General features: G+C 46.9%; 1 protein-coding gene across 5 annotated transcripts; it reads left to right on the top strand.

Moving 5' to 3' along the window:
- Positions 1 to 1,900: 1,900 nt before the first annotated feature.
- GOSR2 (golgi SNAP receptor complex member 2) lies at positions 1,901 to 22,109 on the top strand. 5 transcript variants are annotated; one of them, XM_019944456.3, is made up of 6 exons: positions 1,901 to 2,020; positions 10,409 to 10,473; positions 12,085 to 12,190; positions 13,197 to 13,329; positions 15,797 to 15,937; positions 19,043 to 22,109. In XM_019944456.3, exons 1-6 carry the CDS (start codon positions 1,992 to 1,994, stop codon positions 19,202 to 19,204), a joined length of 636 nt encoding a protein of 211 aa, XP_019800015.1. In that variant the 5' UTR covers positions 1,901 to 1,991; the 3' UTR covers positions 19,205 to 22,109. The 5 variants fall into 5 exon arrangements, with proteins under 5 accessions (XP_019800015.1, XP_004320413.1, XP_019800018.1 ...); XM_004320365.4 differs by having other exon boundaries at positions 12,082 to 12,190; XM_019944459.2 differs by lacking the exon at positions 1,901 to 2,020 and adding an exon at positions 2,084 to 2,103 and having other exon boundaries at positions 12,082 to 12,190.
- Positions 22,110 to 27,722: the final 5,613 nt, after the last annotated feature.

Genomic DNA, 27,722 nt, shown 5'->3' with positions numbered 1-27,722 from the left:
CAGACTGTCTGGGACTACCTACACCTCCTGAAAATTTCTCTCTCTGCTTGCCAAGAACTCCCTGTGCCCTGCATCTCCATACATCTTAATCTTTCTTGTACTTCAAGGTTTAGCTGAAATCTCATCTCTTCTGGAAAGCCTTCCTTCATCACCAAATTGAAAGGGATCTCTTCCTTCCCTATGTTATGACAGAAACTAATTGTCTTTACTACTCATTACACATTCATACATTGTCTTGCACTGTTACCTTTTCATAATCCCTGTACCCTGTCTCTCTAACTAGCTGATAAGCTTTTTGAGGTTGGGTACCTATTGCTGCAAAATGAACTACCCCAAAATTTAGTGGCTTAAAATATCACCCACTTTACTGTATCTCTTGATTTCCTGGACAGGAATTCAGGCACAGGCTCAGTTGGGCAATTCTTTTGTTCCACGTGGAGTCTACAGAGGTCACTTGGTGGGAGTCAGCTGACGGACAGACTGGTATTGAGGGTACAAGATGGCTTCACTTACAAGTCTGGTGCCTTGGCTGGAAGAGTGGGCTCAGCTAGGCATGTTGACTAGAACACATATAGACATGGCCTTTCCAGCATGATGGCTTCAAGGTAGTCAAACTTCTTCCAAGGTGACTCAGGATCACCAGAGTGAGTGCTCCTTTAGAGGGCTGAGTAGAAGCTGCAAGGCTTCTTATGACTTGGCCTTGGAAACCCTAATATTTCACTCTTGCTACATTCCGTTGCTCAAGCAAGTCACTAAGGCCAGCTCAGATTAAAAAAGAATGGAATTAGACTCCACCTTTTAATCGGAACAGTAGCAAAGAATACAAAACCATCTTTATTCTACCAACACAAGATTGTCCTAAAACCTAGGCAAGCCAAGTCCCTGGCCCAGGTCCCGGGCCTCAGGGTGTCCCATGCTTTGGAGTGCTATTTTAAATTTTTTCTAAGTCCTCCTTAAGTGGCTGGGATCATTCTAGTCTGTTTCTCTAGGGCTGTGTCTTACTTCTATTCCCCCCCCCCCCGAGTATCTGTGCCTGGTAATAGCAGGTACTCATTAATAAATATTAGAATAAGTGAAAAAAAAATGTTAGGGAAAGAAGGTACATGGGTGGACAGTCCCTTGGGGCACAAAACTGGGTGGGATCCAGGATACAGGAAAATAGAAGCATCAACTTGTCAAAGGAAGAGGAACATCTCCTCCCTTGGGAGGAATGGTAGATAAGCCTGGGAGGATGGAAACGGATTAGGTCTACGTGGAGAGCCAAGTGTCCAAATCCTTCAAGTCCTAACTCAAATGCCACCTCCTACATTGTCTTTCCTGAATCTCTCACTGGAGCCGACTCCAGCTCACTCAACCTCTTCAGACTTTCTACCTTGTAGATGTTTATTTGTACACACATCTTATTTCCTTTCCTATACCAAGACCTCTTTGACGGCAAGAAGAACCGGTTTCCTCCACAGAACATGTGATACATGGTAACCACTCATTCACTCTGGGTTTATTAGACGGATAAATGGGGTGGGGGACGAGACAGGAGATGCTTGCACCAGAGACTCCAGCGAAGAGTGAAATCTTCAGACCCTCAACAAACAGTTTGAAGCGAAGCCAAGCAGGAATCTTCCCGCACTTCCTCCCGCAAATATGAACTGCTGTCCTCAGGTCTCCAAACTTGCTCTGAGGACCCCACGTCGGTACCTTACGACTGCCCTTACCAATGCCTGACTCAATGCTGGAGACGGCCTCCGGCCAAAACCTAGGCTTCCTCGTCTCCCATCTGAGGCAGAACCTCTGACTACACTTAGCCTTCTTCTCCAGGCCCCTTTACTCGTTTCCCTTCCCCTTTCTCGCAGTCACCACCAGTAGGGCGCGCGTTGGGGCAGCCCTAGCCGGCAGGGAAGGGAGGGTCCTGAGACCGGAAGCCGGAAGCCGGAAGTGGGGCTGTGAGTACGTGTTCTGTGGAAGCCAGCGCGGTACCCGGTGGGGCCGGCAACATGGAGCCGCTGTACCAGCAAACGCACAAGTGAGGGACGAGTCGGGCACGGGCTGGGGCAAAGCCAGGCTGGGCGAGGCCTGCCCCCTGGCTGGGGCCTCGGGCGTCCGCCGGTATGGAGGCCGAGTCCTTCCGTCCGGGCGCTGCAGGGGGGGAGCAGCTCGGAAGTGCTCAGTCTTTGGCGGAATGCCCAGGTAGCGGAGGCCGGAGGGTCCGACCTGGTGCCCGAGGACATTGGGCCGAATGCCTCCGGGGACCTTGGAGGCCATGACTGCCCGCTGGGTAAACTAGGTGAAGGGGAAGTCGCACTTTGTCCAGCACCTGCCAACTCTATGGTCCGATTTGGTAGAGCTGGTGCGGACTCAGGGCCCCGGCACAGAGGAGTTTACTAGTTGGAGAGTCAGGACGTGTACGAAAAAAGGTCTAATGTGTGGCACAATGAGGTGGAAGGTAAATGAGCAGTACCAGCAGGATCTCCTTAAGTAATTTAGAAGGATCCATCACTGGGATAAGGTCGTCAGAAAAAGTTTAATTAATAGCTCACAGCTCCTAAATGATGTTAGTCCCTACTCTTTATTGACTCAAAACTTGTTGCTTCTACACTGTGATTTTTTTTCTTTTATTCTGATTTTGGTTTATACTAAAGACTGTATTTTTATAATACAAAGAAATTGCTCAGATAGCATTCAGTATTATGCGGTACTTGTTATTCATATCTGGTTACAGGTTACCTTTAAGGAAATTGAATTTTGGTTTAGCTTCTCATAACTTAAATTCCTTGGTAGTGTCCTTTATTCATATTGTCCTGCATTTTTGGAACTTGCTGAAATGTGTAATTGAATATGGAAATAAGATCATACCTGTCGTATTTGGGGGGATGATTTATCTTTCATTGTGGTCAGACATGCATTAATGTAAAAATTTACCATTTTAAAGTTAACCATTTAATTTTTAATTGTTACCAGTATCATTTAGTTTGCCATTTAAAATTATAATCATTTCTTTTTTTATATTTTATTTATTTATGTATGTATGTATGGCTGCATTGGGTCCTCGTTGCTGCACACGGGCTTTCTCTAGTTGTGGTGAGTGGGGGCTACTCTTCGTTGTGGTGTGCGGGCTTCTCCTTGCGGTGGCTTCTTCTTGTTGCAGAGCTTGGGCTTTAGGCGTGTGGGCTTCAGTAGTTGTGGCACACGGGCTCAGTAGTTGTGGCACATGGGCTTAGTTGTTCCGCAGCATGTGGGATCTTCCCCAACCAAGGCTCAAACCCGTGTCCCCTGCATTGGCAGGCGGATTCTTAACCACTGCGCCACCAGGGAAGTCCCTATAATCATTTCTAAGTGTACAGTTCAGTGACATCAAGTACATTCACAGTGTCGTGTAACCATCAACATTATCCATTTCAAGAACTTTTTCATTATCCCAATCAGAAACTCATGTACCCGTTAAGCAGTACCTCCCCATTCTTCCCCAAGCCCCTGGTAACCTGTTCTGCTTTCTGTTTCTGAATTTGCCAATTCTATATATCTCATATAAGTTGAATAATATAATATTTGGCTTATTTTACTTAGCATAATGTTTCCAAGGTTCATGTATGTCACAGCGTGTATCAGAACATCGTTCCTTTTTATGGCTGAATAATATTCTTTTGTGGATACACACATGCGCGCGCACACACACACACACACACACACACACACACACACACACACACCACGTTTCATTATCCATTCATCTATTGATGGACACTTGGGTTGTTTCCACCTTCTGGCTGTTGTGAATAATACTGCTGAGAACATTGGTGTACAAATATCTGTTTGAGTCTCTGTTTTCCATTTTTTTGGAGTGTATGCCTATACCTATCCTATTCTAACAACTTTCAAATATATGCTGTAGTTTTGTGCTGATGAAAACACTTAAAATCACACCTCCAGGGCCTGGGAAAGAAAGAAAATGGGGACCCACCTCTCTAATGAATTCACAACAAAAGCAATACTTTGGAGCATTAGAATAAGAGGAAGATGATCCAGTTATTGTTTCATTTTCTAAGTTTATGTTTCATTAAGTTGCTGTTTCATTTTCTACTTTTCTTTCTTTTTACTTTGTTGATTAAGTGTTTGGTTTGGGTGGGTGAAAATGTAGAGCCTACTTTGTAATAGTATTGAAATGACAGAATTGGTCTTACACTTTTATTCTCATATAAAAATTATAGGAAGGAACTTTAAAAACTAGATCTGAGAGTCAGTTGGAAAAGGAATGAAACAGGAAATTATGCTCATGTTACTAAGAAAGGGCAGATCTTTTACAATAATAAGGCTCAATGGACTGAGGTGCTTTGAAGTTGATCTGTGATGTACAGTCTCATCTGGTTAGTTAATTTGGTTAAAGGATGTTGCTAAGGAGGCCGCGACCCAGTTTATTTTTAAGAATAATTTTGTTCACAGAGTCTCAGACTACCTGTTATCATTGCAGCAGGTGGCTGATCACATAGTAAACTAGGAAGCTCAATTCTATGTAAACTTAGAGGAGCAATACTCAACGGTGTCCCAAACAAGATTTGTGGAGTGTAGATGAACTACTTACCTCTGCAGGCCTCCAGTGATTTACCCTCAAACTCTGGAGACCCTTGGAGTCTATAGCAGAGCTTGCCAGCTTTTTCTGTCAAGAGCCAGACAGTAAATATTTCAGGCCTTACAGACCGTCCGGTCTCTGTAGCCGCTGTTCAACTCTGCTATTATAGTGGGCAAGCAGCTGTAAGACAATATGTAAACAAATGGATGTGACTGTATTCCAATAAAACTTTATTACAAAAACAGACAAGGGGCAAGATCTGGCCAACCACTGCTAGGCCTTCTACTATGCAGTCGTTCATTCATTCATTTATTTAGCACCTGCTTTGTGTCAGGCACCATTCCCAGTGCTAACTGTACAGCCCTGCCCTTAGGGAGTTTACCTTGTTTCACGCTGCAGTATATTCTGATCTGCCTCCTTTCCCCTCAAGGACTGAACCAGGACTGGGGATTCTGGCTCTAGACCTCTTCACCTTGTTTTCCTCATCTGTAAAATGAAGGTTTGGGGCTGATTAAACTGTAAGGCTCCTTTCAGCTCCATAATACTGGTGATTGAGTGTCTTTAAAAGGAAACACACAGAATCCTGTGCGCATCAGCAGTTAACTTTTGCAGTTGCAGAAATTAGTGATTGCAGCTGAATTGACACAGCAGTAACTGAAAGTATTAATTTTACTGGAACTTTGAACCCAATTTATAGTTATCTCTTGCCACGTCCCTGAAAGTACATTGAAATTAGATCAACATTTTAAAGTGTGTATCTTGAAAACGCCTGAACTACCTGAACAATGAATGAAGAGAAAAAAGATGAAAAACAGGTTAAACATTTTGCACTTAAATAATACTGTGTTAGGATGAACTTTATAGAGGAGCTAATAGCCAGGCTTCTATTTTTGAGATCCCAGTGCTTGGAAAGGTGCCCATATTTGTCCAGGATCATTCAGTGCCCTGGACCTTATTATCACTAGAGATTCTGATTCAATAGGTTTGGAGCACAAGAAGCTCTATTTTTAACAAGCTCTCCAGGTGATTTTGATGAACAGCTGGGTTTAAAGACTGCTACCTTATCTCAAAAACAGCTTTTCCTTTTTTTGATTTTCCCTTCTGATGAGAGGCTAAATATAGTAGAGGCAAAGTGGGTGAGTGAAAATGCCCAGATGGTTCCCACTACTTTTAAGCAAAGCTGAGTAAAAACAACAAACTTCTGTATGGTGCTGTATGGGTTACACAGCAGTTCCATATTGCATTTGGATCTACGCTTTAAGTAATTATGATTATCAGTAGCCCGTTTTACAGTTGAGAACACCGAGGCACCAGGGAATTAAATGACTTGTTCAGTGTCCCTCAGCTACTGCACAGTGGCACTAGAACGTCAGCTCAGATCTTTTTACTCCAAAACCCTGTTTCCTGCTCAAGTTGGTCAGAGGCAGCATGGGTGCAAAGTGGGTGTATATGATGGGGGTGGGGTAGTTCCATGGACTTTTAAAAAACAATTATGTTTTTAAATTCTTCCTAGATCTTCTACAGACTTTTTTTTTTTTTTTTAATCAGCAACAGTGACCCTTGCTTATTTGCTACTAGGTCTCTGCTTGGTTATGTTTTCACCCATGCCCACCATGGACCCCATGCTAGGCAGGGCTAGGACTTCTGATTTCTAGTGTCCACACTCCCAAGTCATGCTTGTGTAGCAGCTGTTTCGTATTGGCTTCAAATGTGTGTCCGAATTCCCAGTTCAGTATAAAACAGATCTGCCACTCGGCACGGCAGTTCCCACCATGCCATTCATGCTTACTTTGTTGTTTTGCATTTATTTCCTCTCGGGCATGACACGTAGAGATTGTATCGCTTTATTGGCTCTAACTTTTTCAGTTCATTCAAAGCAAATAGAGATTGGATGGAAAAAGTCAGTAACATTTCCCTGCAATTTAAAGTTTATCCATTGTAGCTTAGAAAACAGTAAAAGCCAGCTGAAGAGTGCTTATAGGGTTTTGTGGGTATGGGCATTATCTCCTGCTGTCATCGTAGAATTTCGGAATTGAAAGTGACTGGCAAGATCTTCCATTCCAACTCACTTTGGTCGGGAAGACCCTTTATAAAACTCAAGGTAGTTCATGTACTCTGTGCTTAAACATGCCAGAGCTCTTTTTTTTCCCCTCTTCTTGAAGAGAGAGTTTGTAATTGTTCTCATTTTTCCCGGGGTTGAGCTGAAATCTGTCATCTTGAAATTTGTACCTTTTGGTTCTGGGTCTCCCTTAAGGAGCAGCCACAGAGAACAAGCCCACTCCTCTTTCTGTATGTCATCTCCAGATACTTGAAGAGCCCCAGCTGCCCCATTTTAGTTTAGTTTTTTCTTTTCTTTTCTCAGAGGATCATTATCACTAGCTCTTTTTTTTTTTTTTTTTATCACTAGCTCTTTTGACCATTCCTCTTCATAACTTGACTTCTAAACTCTTTTCCAGCCGTCCTGTTCATCTTCCATTGGGAGAAACCTTTAATTGGTAGGGTTCCTTTAGCAGATGGCTCCCAAAGTTGAATGCCAGTCTATATTGTGCATTTGACTTTTTTTTTTAACCTCAAGTCAAAATGTGTGGTTTTTTTCCTTTAACATCTTTATTGGAGTATAATTGCTTTACAGTGATGTGTTAGTTTCTGCTTTATAACAAAGTGAATCAGCTATACATATACATATATCCCCATATCTCCTCCCTCTTGCGTCTCCCTCCCACCCTCCCTATCCCACCCCTCTAGGTGGTCACAAAGCACCGAGCTGATCTCCCTGTGCTATGCGGCTGCTTCCCACTAGCTATCTGTTTTACACAAAATGTGTTTTATCCCTGACAAATTCATCTTACTACTTTAGCCTAAATGAAAAATGTTAATATTTGTTTTGTGGTACAATATCCTAAGCACTCACTAGAGCACAGAATCATGTGCAAATTTCATAATCAAACGTTGATTTTTAAAAATTAATTAATTACTTATTTTTGGCTGTGTTGGGTCTTCGTTTCTGTGCGAGGGCTTTCTCTAGTTGCGGCGTGCAGGGGCCACTCTTCATCGTGGTGCACGGGCCTCTCACTGTCAATGGCCTCTCCCGTTGCGGAGCACAGGCTCCAGACGCGCAGGCTCAGTAGCTGTGGCTCACGGGCCCAGCTGCTCCGCGGCATGTGGGATCCTCCCAGACCAGGGCCCGAACCCGTGTCCCCTGCATTGGCAGGCAGACTCTCAACTACTGCGCCACCAGGGAAGCCCTCAAACGTTGATTTTTAAAAAACACTGAGCAAAACACAGCGCCAAAGGCAGTCCTTTGGTGGAACCTGGAAGTCTTCCCAGGATCCCTTGGGGACCATGGTTTTGCCTGCTATGAGTCCCTCATCCTTAAAGTTTAAAATATTTGTCAATCTAATGGGAGAAATATGATTTCATTGTTTATTATTTTTTAAAATAAATTTATTTATTTTGTTTATTTTTGATGGTGTTGGGTCTTTGTTGCTGCGCGCGGGCTTTTCTCTAGTTGCGCGAGAGCTACTCTTCGTTGCCGTGCACGGGTTTCTCATTGCAGTGGCTTTTCTTGTTGCAGAGCGCGGGCTTCAGTAGTTGTGGCACACGGGCTTAGTTGCTCTGTGGCATGTGGGATCTTCCTGGACCAGGGCTCGAACCCGTGTCCCCCGCATTGACAGGCGGATTCTTAACCACTGCACCACCATGATGTCATTGTTTTTAATTTGCATTTTCCTGATTACTAGAAGAGAGTCTCTTCATATATTTATTGGCCATTTGGGTTTCCTTTTCTGTCAGTTGCCCTTTGCCCATTTTAAAAATTGCTTTGTTTGACTTTTCCTATTGATTTGTAGCAGTTCCTTATACATTCTGAATACTATTCCCTTGTTACCTGCTGCAGGTATCTTCCAGTCTCTGCCTGTCTTTTTTTTTGTAAATTGTGCCTTTGGTGTAAAAAGGGTTTTGTTTTAATGTAGCCAGATCTATCAGTCTTTTCTTTTGTGGTTTGTGGGGTTTTGGGGGTAGTTTTGGTTTTTGTCTTGTTTAAGAAATCCTTCTTTAACCTGAAGTCATAATATGCACGCCTATATTTTCTTCGGAAAGTTCTAAAGCCTCACTTTTTACATTTAGGCTTTAAACCATCTTGAGTTTATCTTTGTGTACTATTACATGAGGTGTCTTTTTTCCATGTGGATAACGAGCTGAGCCATCAGCACTTATTGTAGTCCATTCTTTTCCCACTGCCATTAGAAGTTTACCTCACTGCCCACATCCAGACCTTCAGGGAAGTCCTAGTTCTCTTTTCCATCTCAGCATTGCCATCCAGTCCTCTCTGGCTGTTTTCACGGTTGCCCTGATCCAGATGTTGGTTTCTTCAAGCTGCCTTTCTACATCTGCCTCCATATGTCCACGTGCCTCCATTCTGAAGCATCCAGACTTGCCTTCCTGAAGTAGCAGGTTCTAGGAGTGATTTCCTGGTGCCTCTCAGGACCATGGGTCTTGCCCAGGAGCGCTCTGAGAGTCGTTAGAGAGCTGCTCTTGCTTCTGGGGCCATGGGTCATGTTTAGAGGCCACAGGGACACCCTGGAAAAGACTAGAGGCAAGTTCAAATGAAATTTGGGCTCCTGACTCACATTGGTAAATTTGGGGTCACAGTTTGTGGTGCTCACGGTGGAGGATGGTTGCTGACCTTTCCCTCAAGGGTTGGTGATGATGGAAGAGCTCACAGGTCCCTCTCATGTGGCTCTCACGTGGAGAGACCAGAGGCACCAGGAGGCGATTGTTGGAGTAGGATAAACAGTATCCCCAGGACTGATCACAGAGGACGGCTCGGAAGGGCTCAGCGGGTAGGTGACCTTGCCCAGTCCCCGGGGAGCCTCCAAAAGATGCTCTGGGGCCTGACGTCCGGGACCGTGCCAGAGGTTCTGGGTGCAGTGTCGGCGTTTCCAAGTGAGATGGCAGTCTCCTCATATTGCCAGGGAAAGATGTTGACCAAACAGGAGATCCGTATCTTTCAGGGCCTTCCTCTAATGGTTTCCTCCAGCTAATCCCTCATCCCCTTCTTCCCTCTGACCCCAACCCTCAGGCAGGCCAGCCTGCTGGTAACGCACGTGATGTGCCTTGCAGGCCTTTTTGCATGTCATTTTCTCCACATCTTCCTTCACCAAATCACGTCTGTCGTCTTCAAAATGATGTTGAGAACTCCCTTCACCCACAAAGCTTTCCCCAGCTCACTCTTCTGTTCATTGCCTTTGCTTAGCACTGCTGCGCCTAGCTCCTCAGCTTTCTTTTTGTTTACACTTCTATGTGTTAGTGTTCTCTTAAATCTTCTTGGGACTTTGCAAGTCTATCTGGCCTGTCCTTCCTAATTACACTGTTTCTCAAGGACAAGGATTATATCTCTCTTGCCCTTTGACTCTCCCTAGTACAGACCAGTGCTCAGCACATTGGGTCAAAGAACAGAGAGTAGGATTGGCTGGGTCCAGATCGAGGTTTATCACTTGGTGTGTGACCTTGAACAAGTTACATAACCTTTCTGGGCTTCGGTTTTCTTATTTACAAAATGAGGATGATAATAGTACTTTCCTCATAGGGTTATTGACTTTGCAGAATGTCTCAGATGTGGTAAGCACTCACTAAATGCTGCCTGTCAGTATTATTATTAATATTAATGTTAAAATATTAGAAACTGTGCCAAAACATGTGACCTGAAGCGCCACATACAAATTTTACGGTTCAGCGATACTGTCAATTTAAATCAGCTAGATGTTGGCATTAGAAAATTTGTCTTTCCTGACCAAAACGCTGTTGATTACTCCTGTCTCACTCATTTCCTCCCTCTTCCTTTGATAGGCAGGTCCACGAGATCCAGTCTCACATGGGACGCCTGGAGACGGCCGACAAGCAGTCTCTGCACTGTGAGTAATTAACTATGGAGACCAGAGTCCTTTCTCTGATGACACGGTGCTAATGGGCTGGGTTTCCTGACTGCGTTTCTGCCTCAGGGGCTTAATGATTCAGCGTGGAATGAGTTCTGTTGTTAGGGTGGACAGAAAAACCCTATGGCAAAGTCACTGATTTTCCTGATTGTGCCCTTTGGAATCCCACAAGTCTTATCCCCCATTACCCCTCCAGTCAACCTGACATGGCCCTATGGGAATGGAAGTCCTTTCCTCCATCTGTCTTAATCTCATTACCTAGTCTGTAGAGGAATGTGGTCCATAAAAATTCAGAGATGTTTAACTGGAATTGGCCATTTCTTCTGAGCTGAGAACTGTGGCTTTTTAGGCGGATTATTCAGAAACGATGAGCAATATTAATTGGTTTAGTTCCCACACCGTGATTTCCTTTTAGAAGAGTGCTGCTTTCTGTGTTTTCGTTTCTTCTCTGTTGTAAGAAAAGGTCATTTTTCTGAGTCGGTCACACAGGCATTGCTGATCCCCCACCCACTGCAGATGCAGTCCCCTCCTCTCACTCCTCGGCTGGCGCCGTGCCCATTTCTCCTGTTTTCTCACGTCCGCTTTCTGCAGCTCCAAAAGCACCTGGTCTCTTCGTCCTGTGCCGCACCTTGTTCTGAGCCGTGCTCGTTAGCTGTGGGCTCTCCTAGGAAGGTGACATTTCTGTCTCTGCTGTCGTTTCTGTTTCGGGCAGGAGGCAGTCTGGACGCCTTCTGCGCAGTTCAGCTGCTTCTGTCCGTTCACTTTGTTTGCCTTCCCAGCAATCTCGTTGGTACATGATTAGAAATGGAAAAGTGGTCATTTTGACTGTTTATCGAAAGGGATAAGGTAAATGACTGTATTTATCATATCGTTACCTCTGTGGATTCTTTCCTGTTGATATTCGGTCTATTCTGGGGACTCCAACATCAGTCTGCCCATTCTTAAGGGAACTTTTCTCTATGTTTCACATACTAAATCTTTCCCTTTGCACTTTTTTTTTTTTAACCTCATTATGTTCTGTGGGGAGTTCAGTTGGCAGTCTTTCTACGAGATATTTATAACCCATATCTGAAAATAATCTCAAATGAAAAGAGGCCTCACTTTGTATCAGAAAATATTACATTTTGCTTAAAATATTTATTTGGACAATCTTTAAATGTTCATTTTATTTTCTAAAGGCAGGAAATTTATTTCTACAGATGTATCTTCAGCTTTTTAAAAAATTGGCGTTGTTATGGCGTTAACAGCTATACATATATTTTTTTTTGAAACGTTTACAGTCACTTACTATAATTTGAATTTTTTCCCCATCATCATTAGTGTATGCATTTTTCTCCTTTTGAAATACATATTTTTGAGTTCATTTGATATAGAAAAAAGATACGTTTGATTTCTTCCAATTTAAGTTCACTGTTATTATTATTCTTCCAGCAGTTATTCTTTGACTCTGTTTGCCTTCCCAGCAATCTCGTTGGTACATGATTAGAAATGGAAAAGAGGTCATTTTGACTGTGTATCGAAAGGGATAAGGTAAATGACTGTATTTATTATTTTTCCAGTAATTATTCTTTTTTCTCTTTTGTGCAGTAGTAGAAAACGAAATCCAAGCAAGCATAGACCAGGTATTCAGCCATCTAGAGCGTCTGGAGATCTTGTCCAGCAAGGAGCCTCCTAACAAAAGACAGAATGCCAAACTGTGAGTACTCTGACACCCCAGGCCTATCACAGCAGGCCTTTCTCCCAGGGGAGGCCATCACATATTCTGAAAATCCCATTTATACATTGAAAAACTGAGACTATGAAAAGGTAAAGTCCCATAAAGAGCACAATTCTGTTTTGAGTGGTACCCCCTCGGAGTAAAAAGCCTGTGTTGTATAACACGGGGAATAGAGCCAATGTTTTGTGATAACTGTGAATGGAGTATAACCTTTAAAAGTTGTGAATCACCATACTGTATACCTGTAACTTATATCATATTGTATATCAACTATACTTCAATTTAAAAAAAAAAAGGAATAAAAAGCCTGTCAGGTTAGTGGCTCAGAAGCCTCATGTCTCCTTTTCTCGTTGGTGTCATTTAGAAATTTTGCCCCCAGTACTGTTTTTCTGACCAGACCCATGGCCACTTGAAACCTAATGCTACCGGGGAGTTTCAGTCTGCTCTTTGGTTCCCACTACATTCTTGGGTGGAAATATCTTGCTCTTAATCACTCCAGTCGGTGTATTTATAATGAAATACTGATCTAATGTTTGATACACCCCCATGAAATTAAAATGAAATCACCCTCACCATCTCTACCCCAGCCCCTGCTCCCAAAAGTTTTATGAAACTTCATAGATGCTTTACTCCAAAGATGCCCTTGGGCTTCTTCCAGGAGAGTGATATAACCCCTAGAAGGTCAGGAAGAGGTCATCAAACCTGCTTCCTGTCACCTGTTCCCTGTCATGCATCCAGAATCAGAGACCAGCAGATATTTAAGTAAAGCTGCTGGAATCTCATGTGCTACCACCCTGCTCTAACCACAAGCTCCTTCTTTACTTTCAACATCATTGATCAAAATCAGATTATTTGTGGGGGATGGATGGCAGGGAGTGGTGTAGGGGGAAGTGAGGAAATGTCTTTTTTCCTGAAGACAAAGCCTGGCTACCTCCAATCATTGCTGCTCTGGACTCCTGGAATTTAATCTCTCTGTCAATTCTAGTCGTGTGGACCAGTTAAAGTATGATGTCCAGCACCTGCAGACTGCTCTCCGAAACTTCCAGCATCAGCGATACGCAAAGGAGCAGCAGGAAAGACAGCGAGAAGAGCTTCTGTCCCGCACCTTCACCACTAATGTAAGCCAGGCTCCTGGGTGGGATCTGCGGGAACTCGACAGCTTGTGGGAGCTGCAGCTCAGGGCTCTGAGCGGCGGTCTTTTAGGGGGTGTCTGAAGCAGACTGATCGGACAGGAGGAGAGCAACCGGAAGTGACGGCAGACTTTGTGCATTGCCACAGAGACTAGACCTAAGCAGGGAATCTCTTTCTCTGTCACAAAAACCTGAAGAGGAAGCAGTTAAATTGAGGGAACGAGCAGAGGTGAAAATTACCTGGTTTGACTGGTCCGATGCAGAGAGGTGGACATTCACATGGTGGAAATGTTTTCCTGATCAGATCGAGACAGATGATTAGAACTTAGGCTGTTTGCAGTGAGGGCAGCGTTTCAAAGCTGCCTTCAGGCAGTTGCCATTGGGGGGGGGGGGTTGTGGGGGGTGTGTGTGTGTGTGGTTCCAGTGTCAGATGCATTAAAATGTTTTTGCCCCTAGTCTGAGCGGCAGTTTGGAGGGATTTGTTAACAAATATTTCATTTTAGTGGGATTGCTTGACTCGAGCCTGTTTGAAAGTGGCCTCTTGGTTTGCACGTTGGATTTCTTAGGACGCCCTTGTCCGTGTCCTTTGGTCTCAAGAGGATCATTTCCCACACATGGCTGTAGAACGTACTGGCCTTTGTCGTGTCCTGCATATGTATTCCACCAAATTAGGTGGGTCTTGGTGTGTGGCGGGGGGAGAGTTGCTTGTTTGTTTTGTTTGTTTTTACAGAGAGTTTCATTTTCTAAAAAGATCTTAGCTTTCTAAGCCTATCATCAGAATTCAGATCAGCTCCCACTTTGCAGATGTTTAACTCTCTTTGCTGTGTCCACACTTGGAATAATGTCCCCAGGTGCTTCAGAATGTGCCTATGTAGTTTGGTTTCTCTAGCGCAAGCAGTCAGGTAACTGTGATTAACACTTCAGAAGTTCAATGAACATGTGTTGGTGGTATAATGGTAAGCAGAGCTGCCTTTCAGAAGAGTAGAGAACTGTACAACACACGAAAAGGTGGTGGCATTGGTTATTCCAGCCTTTTTAGGCCATGGATGATGGCTCAGAATTATTTTGTTTCTTACCAGCCTAGTGTGATGCTGTGCATACACTGGGCCCTTAATAAAAACTGATTGGCCGAATGAACTTCTTCCTGGTCTTTCTACGATCGGGAGGTATAATACATTTTTCTGAGAGATAACAGCCCATCAGCTATACCTTTTCAGATGGGAGGGTAAGAAAGATTTGTATATAAAAGGCATTCAATAAATACTTGTCAGATAAATGAAAAGAAGTCTCTAATTGATTCAAACACTGGAGTCTTGACCCACAGAGCATCAGCTTATGCAGAATGCTATTTAAGGTACCGAGAGTAAAGCGTGTGTAAATTAAAAACCATGACTCCTACCTCTGAGAAACTCCCGTGTTAGGGTGGGGGGACGTATACCTGAATGAAAAATGATTGTGAACTTGAGCAGCCAAGAAAAGGTGCTTTAACCTCTTCATGATGATGGAAAGTGGTAAAAGTGGCACTGCTTGGCAGAAGAGTTTGTAATGGTCAGGAGGCGGGAGAGAAGACAGTGCTGTGGCTGGTCGTGCCCTGCTTCTGTGTCCTTCCCACTTGCCGTGTAAAAGTGGAGCCCTGGGATTGGTCTTGCTTTTCTCCCTACAGGATGGTTAAGAGGGCAGGCTCTGCACCCAGCACTGGGATTCGTGCCCCGCTGGACGTCTTACCAGCTCTGCGTACTCTTGAACAAGTCATTCCACCTCTCTGGGTTTCCGTTTCTTCATCTAAAACAGGGATAATATCATAACTACTGCGTAAGGGTAGAGTGAGGATTAAGTGAGCTTAGGGTAAAGAGCATGCAGAGTGGAAAGCACTTGATCAGTATTAGTTTTTTCTCCCTTCGTTTCTTTATAGACTTTCTTCCCTGCTCAGGTGGATAGACCCATCCTCAACACCATTAGGCTTTTAATAGAAAACAGTCTCTTCTCTCCTTAGTCAGTCTGTCTAATTGGAGGGATAAGCTGTAGATAAAATAGCCGGAGGACAAAAGCAAACCTTTAACACTGCACTGAGGGAAAGCCAAGTAAAGGAACATTTGGAATAAGCTAGTTAGCAAGGAGTCAGAGAAAGCCTTTAGGAGAAGCCCAGCAAGGTCTTAGAAGAATAGAGTTTTTCCTAAGTTGGGGGAATGATAATGGAGGCAGGGATGAACAAGACTTGTGTGGTGGAACCCACTTGCAGAGTGATAGGTCTGAGAATTCCTTTTCCTCTGAGTGAACAGAGGCCACCCCAGATCTTTGCTTTTTCTTCTCTGTTAAGTTCCTCTGATTCTCGCACCATTCCCTCTGGCTGTTTTTCCGGCGTGACCTTGGCCAGGAGGCACAGCGGTCAGATGTGGTGGGGCCCCTGGAGCTGACCAGCAAGCAGAGTAACCAAGCGCCTGCGTTTCTTTCACAGGACTCCGACACCACCATACCAATGGATGAATCACTGCAGTTCAACTCCTCCCTCCAGAAAATTCACCACGGCATGGATGACCTCATTGGAGGCGGGCACAGTATTCTGGAGGGACTGAGGGCCCAGAGACTGACCATGAAGGTGGGGGCCCTCTTGGGGGACAGGGAGAAGGCCTTTTGTTTTGGCTTTATCCAAAAGTGTGGGACCTGCGTTTACCTTTTGATCGCATACCCCTAAATTGTGATAACTGTGATAGTGAGACAGAGCCTTTGAGTTTGGGTTCCTTTCTGTTGGAATTGAATTATTATGAGTCCAAAAGGAGCCAGATTCCCTTTGCCAGTAGGTGTTTCTTGTGTTTGCAATGAACCATAATGTGGCATCTCTTGGTATCCAGGTCTTTTTCCATTTCCTGAACTTAATGTAAAGTGACTGCTGCTATGAGAGGAAGCAGTAATGGACTGGGAAATTCTGTTACAGAATCCGCTCTCTCAAGAGGGAAGACGCAGCTGTACTTGGCCTCTCGCTCTCTTTCGGTTTTCCTGTGTGGCGCCCCCCACCCACCCCGCGCCCACCGGTGGACGGCCTTATAGCGGAGACCTCTGTACTGCAGCAACTGAAGGGGGTCTTAGGGCTGCCTTGGTTGACTAGCAGCGGGTGCCTTCTAGAGCACAGGCTGGTGATCCCCAGTGACTCTTCACTCTCTCTTTAGCAACAGGTATTCCTAGAAGCCCTGCCCCGTTGGCTGAGACTCAAAACCCCTGGGAGTGGTTTACAGAAACATTACACAGCCTCTGATGTCAGTCATGATGTTTCAGCCTCAGCCCTTTTCCTGTGTCAACCCTGATGGATAATGGGGTGTGGGCTGTGTCTGTTATCAGGGTGTGGTCCCCAGTGGACAAAGCCCTCCCAGCCACTGAGCTGTGAGAAGCAGTCACTCGGAAGCGTGAGCTTTATCTTAGTTTTTGTTGGACTGTGTTGAGCCTGTCAGCTCCATGGGACTTCTGTACATTTCTGAGCAGCGCCTGCCACCTTTACCCAGGAGAAGGTCAGGCGAGCTGCGAGTGACACTTATCTCTTGCTGATGGCCGCAGCGCTTCAAATGGTCTGGAAGCGTGGTCTCTGACAGCTCCATGGGTGCCCCCCTTTCAGAACAGCCACCTGCAGTAATCTAAACTGATACATGATGGTTAATCCTCCCTTTCTTTAGAAAACTGCTGGCCTCCTTCCCATATCTCAGAAAAACAGTAAAACCCTTTTAGGACGAGACTCACCATGTCACACTCAAGTTGACCCGCTGGGGGTCAGAGCTTATTGTTAAAGCACATGTCAGCTTCTTCCCGAAGTCTGGTGTCACTGAGGAGTCCAAGCAACTTCTGCCCCGACACTGCCCCCAGAGGTGAAGCGCCAGGAAGTCTGGTGGGCAGTCAGGGGCTGGAATGAGAGGCTTCTAATTCCGTTTCCTCTGCACGCCTACTATACCTGTCTTTTGCCTCTTGGTTCCCTCCACCTGCCTCCTACCCCACTTCTGTCAGGGAAGTTTCTGCCCAAACCATTTGAAAGGAACCGGGCCTTGATTTGGGGTGGAAAATGAATAACATTTTTGAAATTTATGTTAATTTTCAAGTGATTTTCGAAGCTTGGTACTTGAACTTCACAGAGTGATGAAATAATCTGCTCTTTCAGAGCTAAGCGGAGTCTTTAGTGACAGTCTAGTTTATACCATCATTGTTATGGGAAAAACATGTCTCTGGTCTCTGGCAGAGATAAAGTTTGACCTGAGAGATCTCTCTCCGTGAGGCTTGTATATCATTGTCTGGGCAGAGCGTGGGTCTTGAACTCCTGTCCGTGATGCCTGTGTTCTCACCTCTCTTGCATCTTCTCTCAGTTGCTCGTTACTGTGTTCACTTAAAAAATGGTTGCAGGACATTAGGTTAGATGCCGTCATACAGATGCAGTTGGTGATGTGTGTAAGTTAAGTTGGGGTCTGCCCAGCTTTCATTTATATTTGTTACTTCATACGAAATTGAATGTGCTTAAAAATGAAAATTAGAAAGCAGAGAGGAAGGGTGGCCTGGGTGGTTTGGGCTGTTGGTTTAGGAATAAAATACCCTTTTGTTTTGGGTGGTGGGTGATGACATTCCTATAAGGAGTTGTAGGTCCTTGGGTTGGTGTCTGCCAGTTGTGTTTCTGTGGTTCCATCTTGCCCCCTTCAAACTCTCTTATAAACGTGGACACAGACCCATACGTTGTACTCAGCAGAATCCCTGCGGTTTCTCCTCTACAGAGTACACAGGCTGAGTGCAAGCATTTTAGAGCCAGGGAGCAGTGAGAAGTTTTTTGATGTTGCCTTTTTTTCAATATAAAATGTTCTAATTTAAAACTTTTTTTATGGAGGTATAATGTGCATACGGTGAGGTATACAGATCTTATTTGTACAGATCATTGAATTTTGACAAATACATCCATCCGTCTTTGTAACTCACACTGCTGTCAAGGCAGAGACCGTTTTCACCACCCCTGAAAGATCCCTTGTGCCCTTTCCCAGTCAGTCTACCCCTGTTCCCTCCGCCCGCCCCAGGCAACCACTGTTCTAATTGATTTCACCATTTATTAGTTTTGACTGTTGTTGAACTTAATGTAAATGTATTCACATTACGATTTTGTGTGTGACTTCTTCCTCTCAGGAATGTTTTCCAGGCTCATTCGCATTGTTACATGATGTAATCAGGTCCTTTTTATTGCCCAGCAGTATCCCGTTGTGCACAGAACACACATTGTTAATCCATCCTCTGGTTGATATACACCTGGATTGTTTCCAGTTCGGGGACATTCTTCTGTTTTCTTCTAGAAGCTTTATTATAGTTTTAGCGTTTTTGTTTAATTCTACGAACGAATTAATTTTTATGTATAATATGAATCAAAGGTCTTTTTTAACACTAATATATTACATACAGACATATATGTACGTGTGTGTATGTGATACATACATGTGATACTCATTATACACCATCTGTTCCAGCACATTTGTGGAAGACTTTCCTTTCCCCCTTGCTTTGCTCTACAACCTTGACCAAAAGTCATTTGGCGATAGGAGCGTGATCTGTTTCTGGTGGCCGCTGCTGCTTGTATGCTTTAGGCATGACCAGGAGACTGTCTGTTGGTAAAGCCCCATCTCGTGATGACATTCACCCATCCTTGGTAGAAGGAGTTGATCTTTGTTTTTCTTCCTCTTCTCGTCTGTCCCAGGGGACCCAGAAGAAGATCCTCGACATTGCCAATATGCTCGGCTTGTCCAACACAGTGATGCGGCTCATCGAGAAGCGAGCTTTCCAGGACAAGTACTTCATGATCGGTGGGATGCTGGTCACCTGTGTGGTCATGTTCCTTGTGGTGCAGTACCTGACCTGAGCCAGCCAGGCCCCGTGGCTGAACAACGGTCCCACGGCGTGAGAGTGTGTGTGAGTGTGAGTGTGCAAAGAGAGGGAGGCCCGGAGGCTGCCTTCTGAAATGTGTGCCCATCTTAACTGTGAAGACCACTCAGAAGTAATTGTGACCTGCAACCTGGTGGGAGTTTCAAACCTCTGTTTTTTGTGACATCTTGGAGGGGAAACTCGTGCTACCAAGATGTGGTGCTTAGGAAATGAACGAAGTGTCTGTTCTCTCTCATGCTCACTGTCACTCTCACTGGGGGAGGAAGTGATGCAAGGGTAAGGGAGGACCAGGGAGAGGGGAGGAAGAGAATGGCCTTGGTGGTTTTTGTCCTCATAGCTGATGTGCACCCAGGAAGGCTTTCACGGTGAGCTTGCAGACAGGACTGTCCACTCTTTGCCATCCACTGGCCTTTCTGGCTCCTAGTAGATAGTCTAGAGCAGAAGCAAAGAGAGGAGGGGAAAGAGGTCTTCTTTTCCTGCACCCACTACAGTAGGTGGGTTCACATGCTCTTGCTACTAGCCACCTTCCCCCACACCCTTACAAAAAATAATGACATGCCAATGACTGACTGCTAATACTCGTCGTCCTTCCCCGGAAGCAGCTACCTAGAGGAAACAGAGGCATTGGCGCTGTTGCTGAAAGCAAGATTTTCCACATCATGGATGTTGGGTGTTTCTCCTTTCTAAAGTAAGGCCACTGTTAACTCCCTGGGAATGGTCAGTCTTGAAACTGAAGACCCTAGTCACCGATATTTTTCCCAGTAGTTAATGGTTGGCTTTTAAGACTGCAGCCTGGCACCCGTGCCCAGGCTTTGGTGGGTGTTTGCCCCTTATCAGGTAGCTGTGAGCAAAGGTTAGTGATTTGTCTTTTACAGTCTCATCTCTAGTTTTAGTGTCTCTAATTAATAATTGGCTCTCTTCCCTTCCTTGAAATATATTAGCAACTGCCAGCCAAGCCTCCATTCTGCCCAGCCAGTGTGGGCACATGCCTCCCTGGAGACGTCTCTGGTGTGTATGTCCTTGTAAGACTCTGTTTTCAGGGACCAGGACCTTTTTCCTTCTCGGACCAACCCTAGATTAAGGCTGTACCGGTACCCGGCGTAGTGGAATTTATTGTAAAGCCAGTCTGTTCAAGGAGACTAATCACTGAAAGTACCAGAAAGACCTGGTTAGCCTATTTTTTCATCTGTCACAGGCCCTACCAGCCCTAGGCTCAGTATGGCAAGACATAAATAACACTCACAGTTTCCCAGAGGAACTGTAAACCTGGTCAGTATTAACCCCACCTTTGACTGTCTTGCCCTACCTACTTCCCATCTTTGTTTCTTGTCATTTGGACTATCTTCTGTCATCTTTCTCTTTTCTGTGTGTTTTCTCTTCCACCTTCGTTCTTTACCACCACCACCCCCACCTGTTTCTGTAGCAGTATTGATCTTTGTAGGCACATCTGTGGCATAGATCCCTTTTGGGGGAATGATTCTTAATTGTCACAGGTTTTGTTTTTTTGGTTTTTTTTGCTGTACGCGGGCCTCTCACTGTTGTGGCCTCTCCCGCTGCGGAGCACAGGCTCCGGACACGCAGGCTCAGCGGCCATGGCTCACGGGCCCAGCCGCTCCGTGGCATGTGGGATCCTCCCGGACCGGGGCACGAACCCATGTCCCCTGCATCGGCAGGCGGACTCTCAACCACTGCGCCACCAGGGAAGCCCTGTCACAGATTTTTAACATGAGTTTCCTGGGTACTGATTTCACACTTTTGGTAGGATCTCTGTTGCTCTTACTTGTCTGGGCTAAACAGGGGCCCTGGGTTTCCAAGGAAAGGGGAATCTTTGATCCCTTCATAAAAGGATTGAAGGCTCTGCCAGAGTGAAAACATTGGCCTGGTGGATGGACAGAGGGGTGGAAGCATCTTCAGACCTAGCTCTGACTTTGGGGAGGCCCAGTTGGAAATTTCCATCATACCCAGCACCCCTGCCATCCCAGGGACCCAGCACAGGTCTCTTAGCAGTGCATGAAATGGGTTTTTAAACTGCACAGACTTGGCTCTGAGCCTGGGCACCTGAGGATCCTACGAGACAGTGCACTTTGGAAGAAGAAGATGTACAAGGAGCAGCTAAGCCATTTGGACTTGAACTCTGGGGAGGCAGAAACTCCTCCCACCCTCTGCCCTCTGTTGGCTGATGTGACACCTATTTGTAATGTACACCAGTCTGTTTCCACACTTGCCTTTCTAGTGATTGTTGGCCTCGACGAACCAGAAGTAAGGCCTTCCTTCGTGCTGCACCTTCAGAGCCATTCTCCCTACTTTGTAATAAAAATAGAGGGGGCAGTTCGTGGGTCTTCACCACCCGGAGCTAAGGAACAGCAGCCACAGTATGTCTGGAGACCCTGGGGCACCTCGTGTCATCGTGTGCTTGCCCTTCCCTGTCACACATTGGCTTTCAGTGCTCTGTGAGCAACACACTTTTTTGTCTCCACAGTCCTCAGAGTGTAGGGCAGGGTCTCCAGGCCAGGGAAGGAGCACCCTCTAGTGGAGTTGGGGTGAATTCTCAGGTGCAAGAATCTCCAGGAGCCGCTTCTGCGACCTTGTACAGGATTTTGGTGTACCTATTGTGATTTAAGACAGGTGGGTTGTCAAGGAATTTGGAGAATCTTCATTCCGTGGATGTGTACTCCAGGTGTGATAACCTTAAGAAAAGCCGAACTCCACGACCAAGTAAGTAGGAGAGTCTTCATTTTATAGAAAGCTTCGCTGCTGGGATTTTTCCTGTCCTTTGCCCTGATGAGTTTAAATGGGTTTGATTTGCAAATTTGGCTTTACACTCATTGTTTTTGAAACACATCAGTTGAATAAAGTTGCTGTTTATTTTATTTAGAAAATTACATTTTGTAAAGGAATTTGACATTCATCGTCATAACCAATGACCCTTTTTTTCTCTCAGGCCAGAGATTCTGAAACACTGTTCCGAGATGAGGGGTGGGTTGGCTGCCTCAGCAGTAGCTGGGAAACTTTTTAAAAATTATGGATTCCTCCGGCCTACCCCAGACCTTCTGCATTAGAATATTTTTTAAGTCTCTAAGGTAATTCTGATGTGTGTCTTTTATTTATTTTCCACATTTATTTAGGTATTTTATATTTGGCTGTGTTGGGTCTTTGTTGCTGCCCGCGGGCTTTCTCTAGTTGCAGCGAGCGAGGGCTACTCTTTGTTGCGGTGCACGGGCTTCTCATTGCAGTGGCTTCTCGTTGCGGAGCACAGGCTCTAGGTGCGTGGGCTTCAGTAGTTGCGGCACGAGGGTTCTATAGTTGTTGCTTGCAGGCTCTAGAGCACAGGCTTAGTAGTTGTAGCACGCAGGCTTAGTTGCTCTGCAGCATGTGGGATCTTCCTGGACCAGGGCTCAAACCCTTGTCCCCTGCATTGGCAGGCAGATTCTTAACCACTGCGCCACCAGGGAAGCGGTAGACAGAGGCTTTTGTTTTTTTGCTTTTTTGTTTTTTTTGCAGTACGCGGGCCTCTCACTATTGTGGCCTCTCCTGTTGCGGAGCACAGGCTCCGGACGTGCAGGCTCAGCGGCCGTGGCTCACAGGCCTAGCCACTCCGCGGTGTGTGGGATCTTCCCAGACCAGGGCATGAACCCGTGTCCCCTGCATCGGCAGGCGGACTCCCAACCACTGCGCCACCAGGGAAGCCCCAGAGGCTTTTGTTTTAATCAAAGACTATAGCATTTGAAAACATGCGAACTAAGCATATATGAGTGAAGAGCAAAACTTATCAAGTCCAAAATAAAGTCTTAATTTGTTTATAACTTATTCCAGGAAAGATTTAAGGAGACTTAGAGGAAATAACTAAGACAGTGAAATATAAAGAAGTGAGAACCAAGAACAAGTCAGTAGAATGTCAGTGCCAAGAAAAAGACACATGCAAGTCATGAAGCCCCACAAAAACACTCTGGGGAATCCCTGATTAGGCCTGGAGCCAAAGCAAAGAGAGAAGCATGATCTGTTACTGTCTGTTGAAGGGTAGGATGTCATATTTGCTCAGAGGAGAGCCCAGACCTTGACTACTGCTAGCTTGCCTGTGGCCCTTACTGGAAGTCAGGCATGGTTAGTTTCCCGGGTCGTCCCTCTAATCGTCACAAAGCCTCTGAGTTAGGCTATGTGTCATTTCCTTTGTGCAGATGAAGGGATGGAGCTTTAGTGACTTTTCTCAAGGCCCCACAGGGAGTCCTGGAGGAACCAACCCCTCTTCTGTCCGGCTTCATAGCCCAGGCTGATAAAACACTGCACCCGTGCTCGGGACGAGTTGCAGGAGACCAAGGCAGCTTTCTGGGATTGGGTAAAGGGCTGTAACGCATTTGGTGCACCTTACATGGCAGGTTCTCTGCTCTGAAGTATTTTCCTTATTTGAAGGGGGAGAGAGAATTTGAGGAGGAGCTTCTGGAGTGGAGAATGGAAGGTGTACTCAGATCTTGCCACTAGGGGACGACATAACCCTTTTTGGCTGGTCTGCCCAGAACTCGGCTCTTCCTTAGGGCTGGTGTACTTGGAAGAGGAGGAAACACCTGCAGATTTAGTTTGCTTCAGATCCAGAAATTCCCTGCCGAGTAGCGGCTTCGGGCTCCCTTCGAGCTCCCTGGAGCTCTCAGGGTATGGCCCCAAATGCCTTCTGAAATCCTAGTTCATTGTGGTTTCTAGGGCTCCCCTCCCCTTTCAGTCTTTCCCTCAGCACACGGGCATATTGCAAACAAGGGTGGAAGGTGTTCCCCGGTGTGATGTCAGTTCCTTCTCCCCTTTTTGTGTCCTTTCGTGTCATGTGACACATGGGAGAGGAGGGAAGTGGCATGGCGGTGAGGGGACTCTGCAGGTCCTTGGCCCGCTCAGGTGCGGTTGGCAAGCCCCCCCACGATAGAACCTCCTTGACGAGCAGGCCCCCCCTCATCCCCACGTCCCGCTAGCAGAGGGCTCCCAACCTTGGCTCCACATCGGGATTCCCTCCAGAGCTTTTAAAGATACCTGTGTGTGGGGTTTACCCTGATCCACTCTGATATAATTGGCTTGGGTTGCAGCCTGGATATGGGGAGTTTTAAGGGTTGCCCAGGCATTTGTAATGTGTAGACAAGGGTGAGAGAGACTGGACTAGCACAGGAGGGTTCTACCCAAGGCAAGGCGGGGGACCACTTCCCCAGACCAGCTGGGAATGGGGTAGAAGCTTACTTTTCCCATGTGGTTTGGGAAGGGGCCAGATCCTTCCTGGCCTGTGGACCCCCTCATTGACTGATGCCTCTGTGTCTGCTGAGGACAGTACCTTAGTGTGACAGGCCAGCCTGTCACTGACCCCTCCAGTGCACCTCTTGGCCCTCCCTACCAGCCCTGCCCGGTTCTCCATCCTCCCTGGACTGCTTGGCCTTCTGGGAACATGCCATGCCCTTTTGTACATCTGCATCTTTGTTTCCACCCCCAGCATACCTCTAGCACCACATAGTCCCTGGGGAGTGGTAGTTGTTGGGGTGTCCTCACTGCAGGGACCTTTCTTGTGCATCCTGTGCACAGTAGGCGCCCCACAGGTATTGGGTCATGGCCTGTAGGAGGGCACTTGAGCCCGGCCCAGGCAGCTGACAGACTTCTGAGAATGGAGGCCATGGACCAGCTGCGTTGCTGTGGCTAGGCCAGGAGGAAGCCGGAAGGGTGAAGGCCACTGGTGGCACTGGCCTTGTGCTTGTAGGCCCTCAACAGCAGCGATGGTCACTGTGAAAGCAGGTGAGGCACGGGAGGGAAAACGCGCCAACCAGCACTGTTTGGGGAGAGACGAGGGGGCAGCTAATTCGTTCTGGCTCTAAAGCTGAAAGTCCTGAATCCTGGTGACCTCCTCAGGCTGGAGTAAACCAGGGTGGTTGGTCATCCTGTGGACACTAAAGCCTGTGACTGACTCAGGGCACCCAGGAAGAGGGGACTGTGGCTGTGGAGGCTGTCTCCCTGGCCTAGCAGTTCTGTTGGTGGCGTCTCCCCAGCCCCTCCTCCTGGAGAGCTGACATAGACTTGCCCAGGCCCAGCAGGGAAGCCTTCCACCTCCTCAGCCTTGGGTACCCAGCTACCAGAGCCCCGGCACATGCCCAGCACCGTGTTAGCTGTTTCAGGGCAGACAGAGGGGTCGGGAGCAGCCTCTGCCCTCTGCGGCTAGCAGTAATTAAAGAGGCACGACGCAGCAGTAGAAGCCCTGAATCTAGGATGTGGACGCCTGGTCTCAAGTCGCAGCCCTGCTGGCAGCAGCCGCATGGCAGGCACCTCTCTGAACCTAAGCTCGCTCCTCTTAGAATGGGAGTAACACCTGTCTTTGTCCCTTCCCAGGGTGGACATGGGGCCCAAATAACCTAGCGTTTGTAGCAGACTCCAGAGGTCTGAAGAAGTGCTTCTCAGCCTAGGCCACTTACGGGGGAGCTTTAAAGAGTCTTGATTCTGGATCTTGCCCCCAGAGGATCTGAGCTACTTGATCAGGGGTTTGGCCTGGATTTCAGGATTTTTTTTTTTAACCTTCCAAGAGATTCTCAAGTGCAGCCAAGGTTGAGAACCTCTGCTCTAAATGCCTTCCAGGTGTGATAGGTTATTCCTGTTTAACTGGAAAGGCAAGAACTAGTCGCATGAACCAAGCAGAGGACAGAGTAGCACGCAGAATCTCCCAGGGTGGAGGGACAGCAGTTTGGACAGCAGTTTGTCTCAGTGGGGCATTAGCTAGGATGGGCTTTCTGGGAGAGAGCGCGGTGATGGCTGCGGGATGCTTGAAGGAGAGGAAGAGTCGTGGGAGAAGTTGAAGGGGAGGCGGCTGGCATGGGGGAGTTAACAAGCTCTAATCAGCCTCTAAGTGTCAGAGGCGGCGAGGGAGAGCCGCTAGGAGGGCTGACTGCCATCGTCTGCTTGGCTCACAGCCCATCGGAGAAATGGTTGATGCTCAGAGTCTCAAGAAGCCTGAAATGGAGCTGAAGCCTTGGTGGGCTGTCGCTCATCAGGGGCGAGCAGGTGTGGGCTGTGCAGGAGACGGTTCCACTCCCCCTTCCCCTTTCCAGCCTGGGCCACTGCCCCCCCTTCTTTCAACCAAGACATCTGGGGCAAGGCCTAGCCTCTGGCTCTGCTTACCTCCTGGCACCTGTCGGCATGCTCTGCTAAGAGTTCCTCATGCTAGGGCCTGTGCAGGGACAGGGGCAAGGGGTCGGAGAGCTGGGACCTCTGTAGGAGCAGAGAATAATCATCGCTGTCCCCTGGACCTCTCCATGTTGTTGTGAATATCAAAAGATAAAATTCTGAACGCTTCTGGGTGTTGTGTGAGTTCTTGCTGCATGCACGTGTGGGCGCAAAAGTCAGTGTCCAGGAAACCATTTCTTTCTTCTCCCTCCTTCACCGCTGTGGCAGGGAGCAGCTTCTCTTACCGCGGCCCACAGGCCTTGGGAGCCCCTTGGCAGGCAGCCCCCGGGGCAGAATTCCAGATTGGGAACCTTGGTCACCTCCTCGAATGAGAAAGCATCTTGAAACAAATTTTCTGAGATCATCCATTTGGAGGGATCAGCGCTCAATTAAAGATGTAGAAGGGCTGGGATATTCACTTAAGGGAAAAAAAAGCTCACCCCTAGTATTGTACCCTTTTAACATAAGAAGTCGATTTAATAATTACAGGAGGTGTCACAGGGCAGGGTAGATACCCAAGACGAGAGCTTATCGAGATGGGGGTGGAGTGGTGTTGGAGTGCTTCCTGGAGGAGGGAGGACAGGGGCCAGGTGGAGAATAGGTCAGTGGCCGAGGATGGTACTGACTGACGTCCTCGCAGGACATCCCTCCCTGGGGAGGGGTGCTGCTTTGAAGGGGAGGAGTGTGAGCTCAGTTCTCAGCTGGCCGGGTTTCAGAGCGGCCTGTGGAAAGAGTGGGAAAGTATTGGGTAGGAAGCTGGAGCTGGGGGTGGAGGAAAGCCCTGCTGTGAACGCAGCTGTAAGGATCCTTAGTTGTTGTCCTGAAACCGGAGCAGTGGGAAGGATCCCTGCGCACGCCCTGAGCTCTGTGGACTCAGGAAGGAGGAGGGGGCACGCTCCTAAGCCAGCCTCGCCATGAGGGTCTGGGTTAGAGCCTGCTCTCTGGTGTAAGTGTACAGGAGGGAGGGTTTACTGGGGCTCCGGGTAGCCAGTCTTTCTCAGGAGCACCTGGGTCTGAACTCAGACATGGAGCAATCACCAAACGGGCACAGGTTGTGGAGGCAGCGGCTGGCACTGCCACATACCCTGAGAGCTCACCACAGCTCATTTGTGACATGCTGATGAGACTTGGTGGAGAAGCTGTTAGCCTAACGTGTGGTGCGGACAAGTTCAGCTCTCCTGGGAGGACCTGGCCACCAAGGACCTTGACGTGATCTTGTGAGATGCAGCTAGCACGACGAGGGTGATGGGATGGCATTTGTGATGGGGTTGGCAGACATGGCTTAGCCACTTCTTAGCAAGATAACCTTGGGCTTCATTGTCCAA

Source organism: Tursiops truncatus, chromosome 20 (assembly GCF_011762595.2).
Source record: "Tursiops truncatus isolate mTurTru1 chromosome 20, mTurTru1.mat.Y, whole genome shotgun sequence".
NCBI lineage: Eukaryota > Metazoa > Chordata > Mammalia > Artiodactyla > Delphinidae > Tursiops > Tursiops truncatus.
The sequence above is the reverse complement of the archived record's forward strand: the minus strand, read 5'-3'. Positions and strand labels throughout refer to the sequence as shown.

Coding starts and splice junctions, on each gene's coding strand:
- GOSR2 (XM_004320365.4), top strand. CDS start 1,992: ATGGAGCCGCTGTACCAGCAAACGCACAA. Junction 12,191..13,196: donor AAAAGACAGAATGCCAAACT/GTGAGTACTCTG, acceptor TGTCAATTCTAG/TCGTGTGGACCAGTTAAAGT. Junction 15,938..19,042: donor CCCAGAGACTGACCATGAAG/GTGGGGGCCCTC, acceptor CGTCTGTCCCAG/GGGACCCAGAAGAAGATCCT.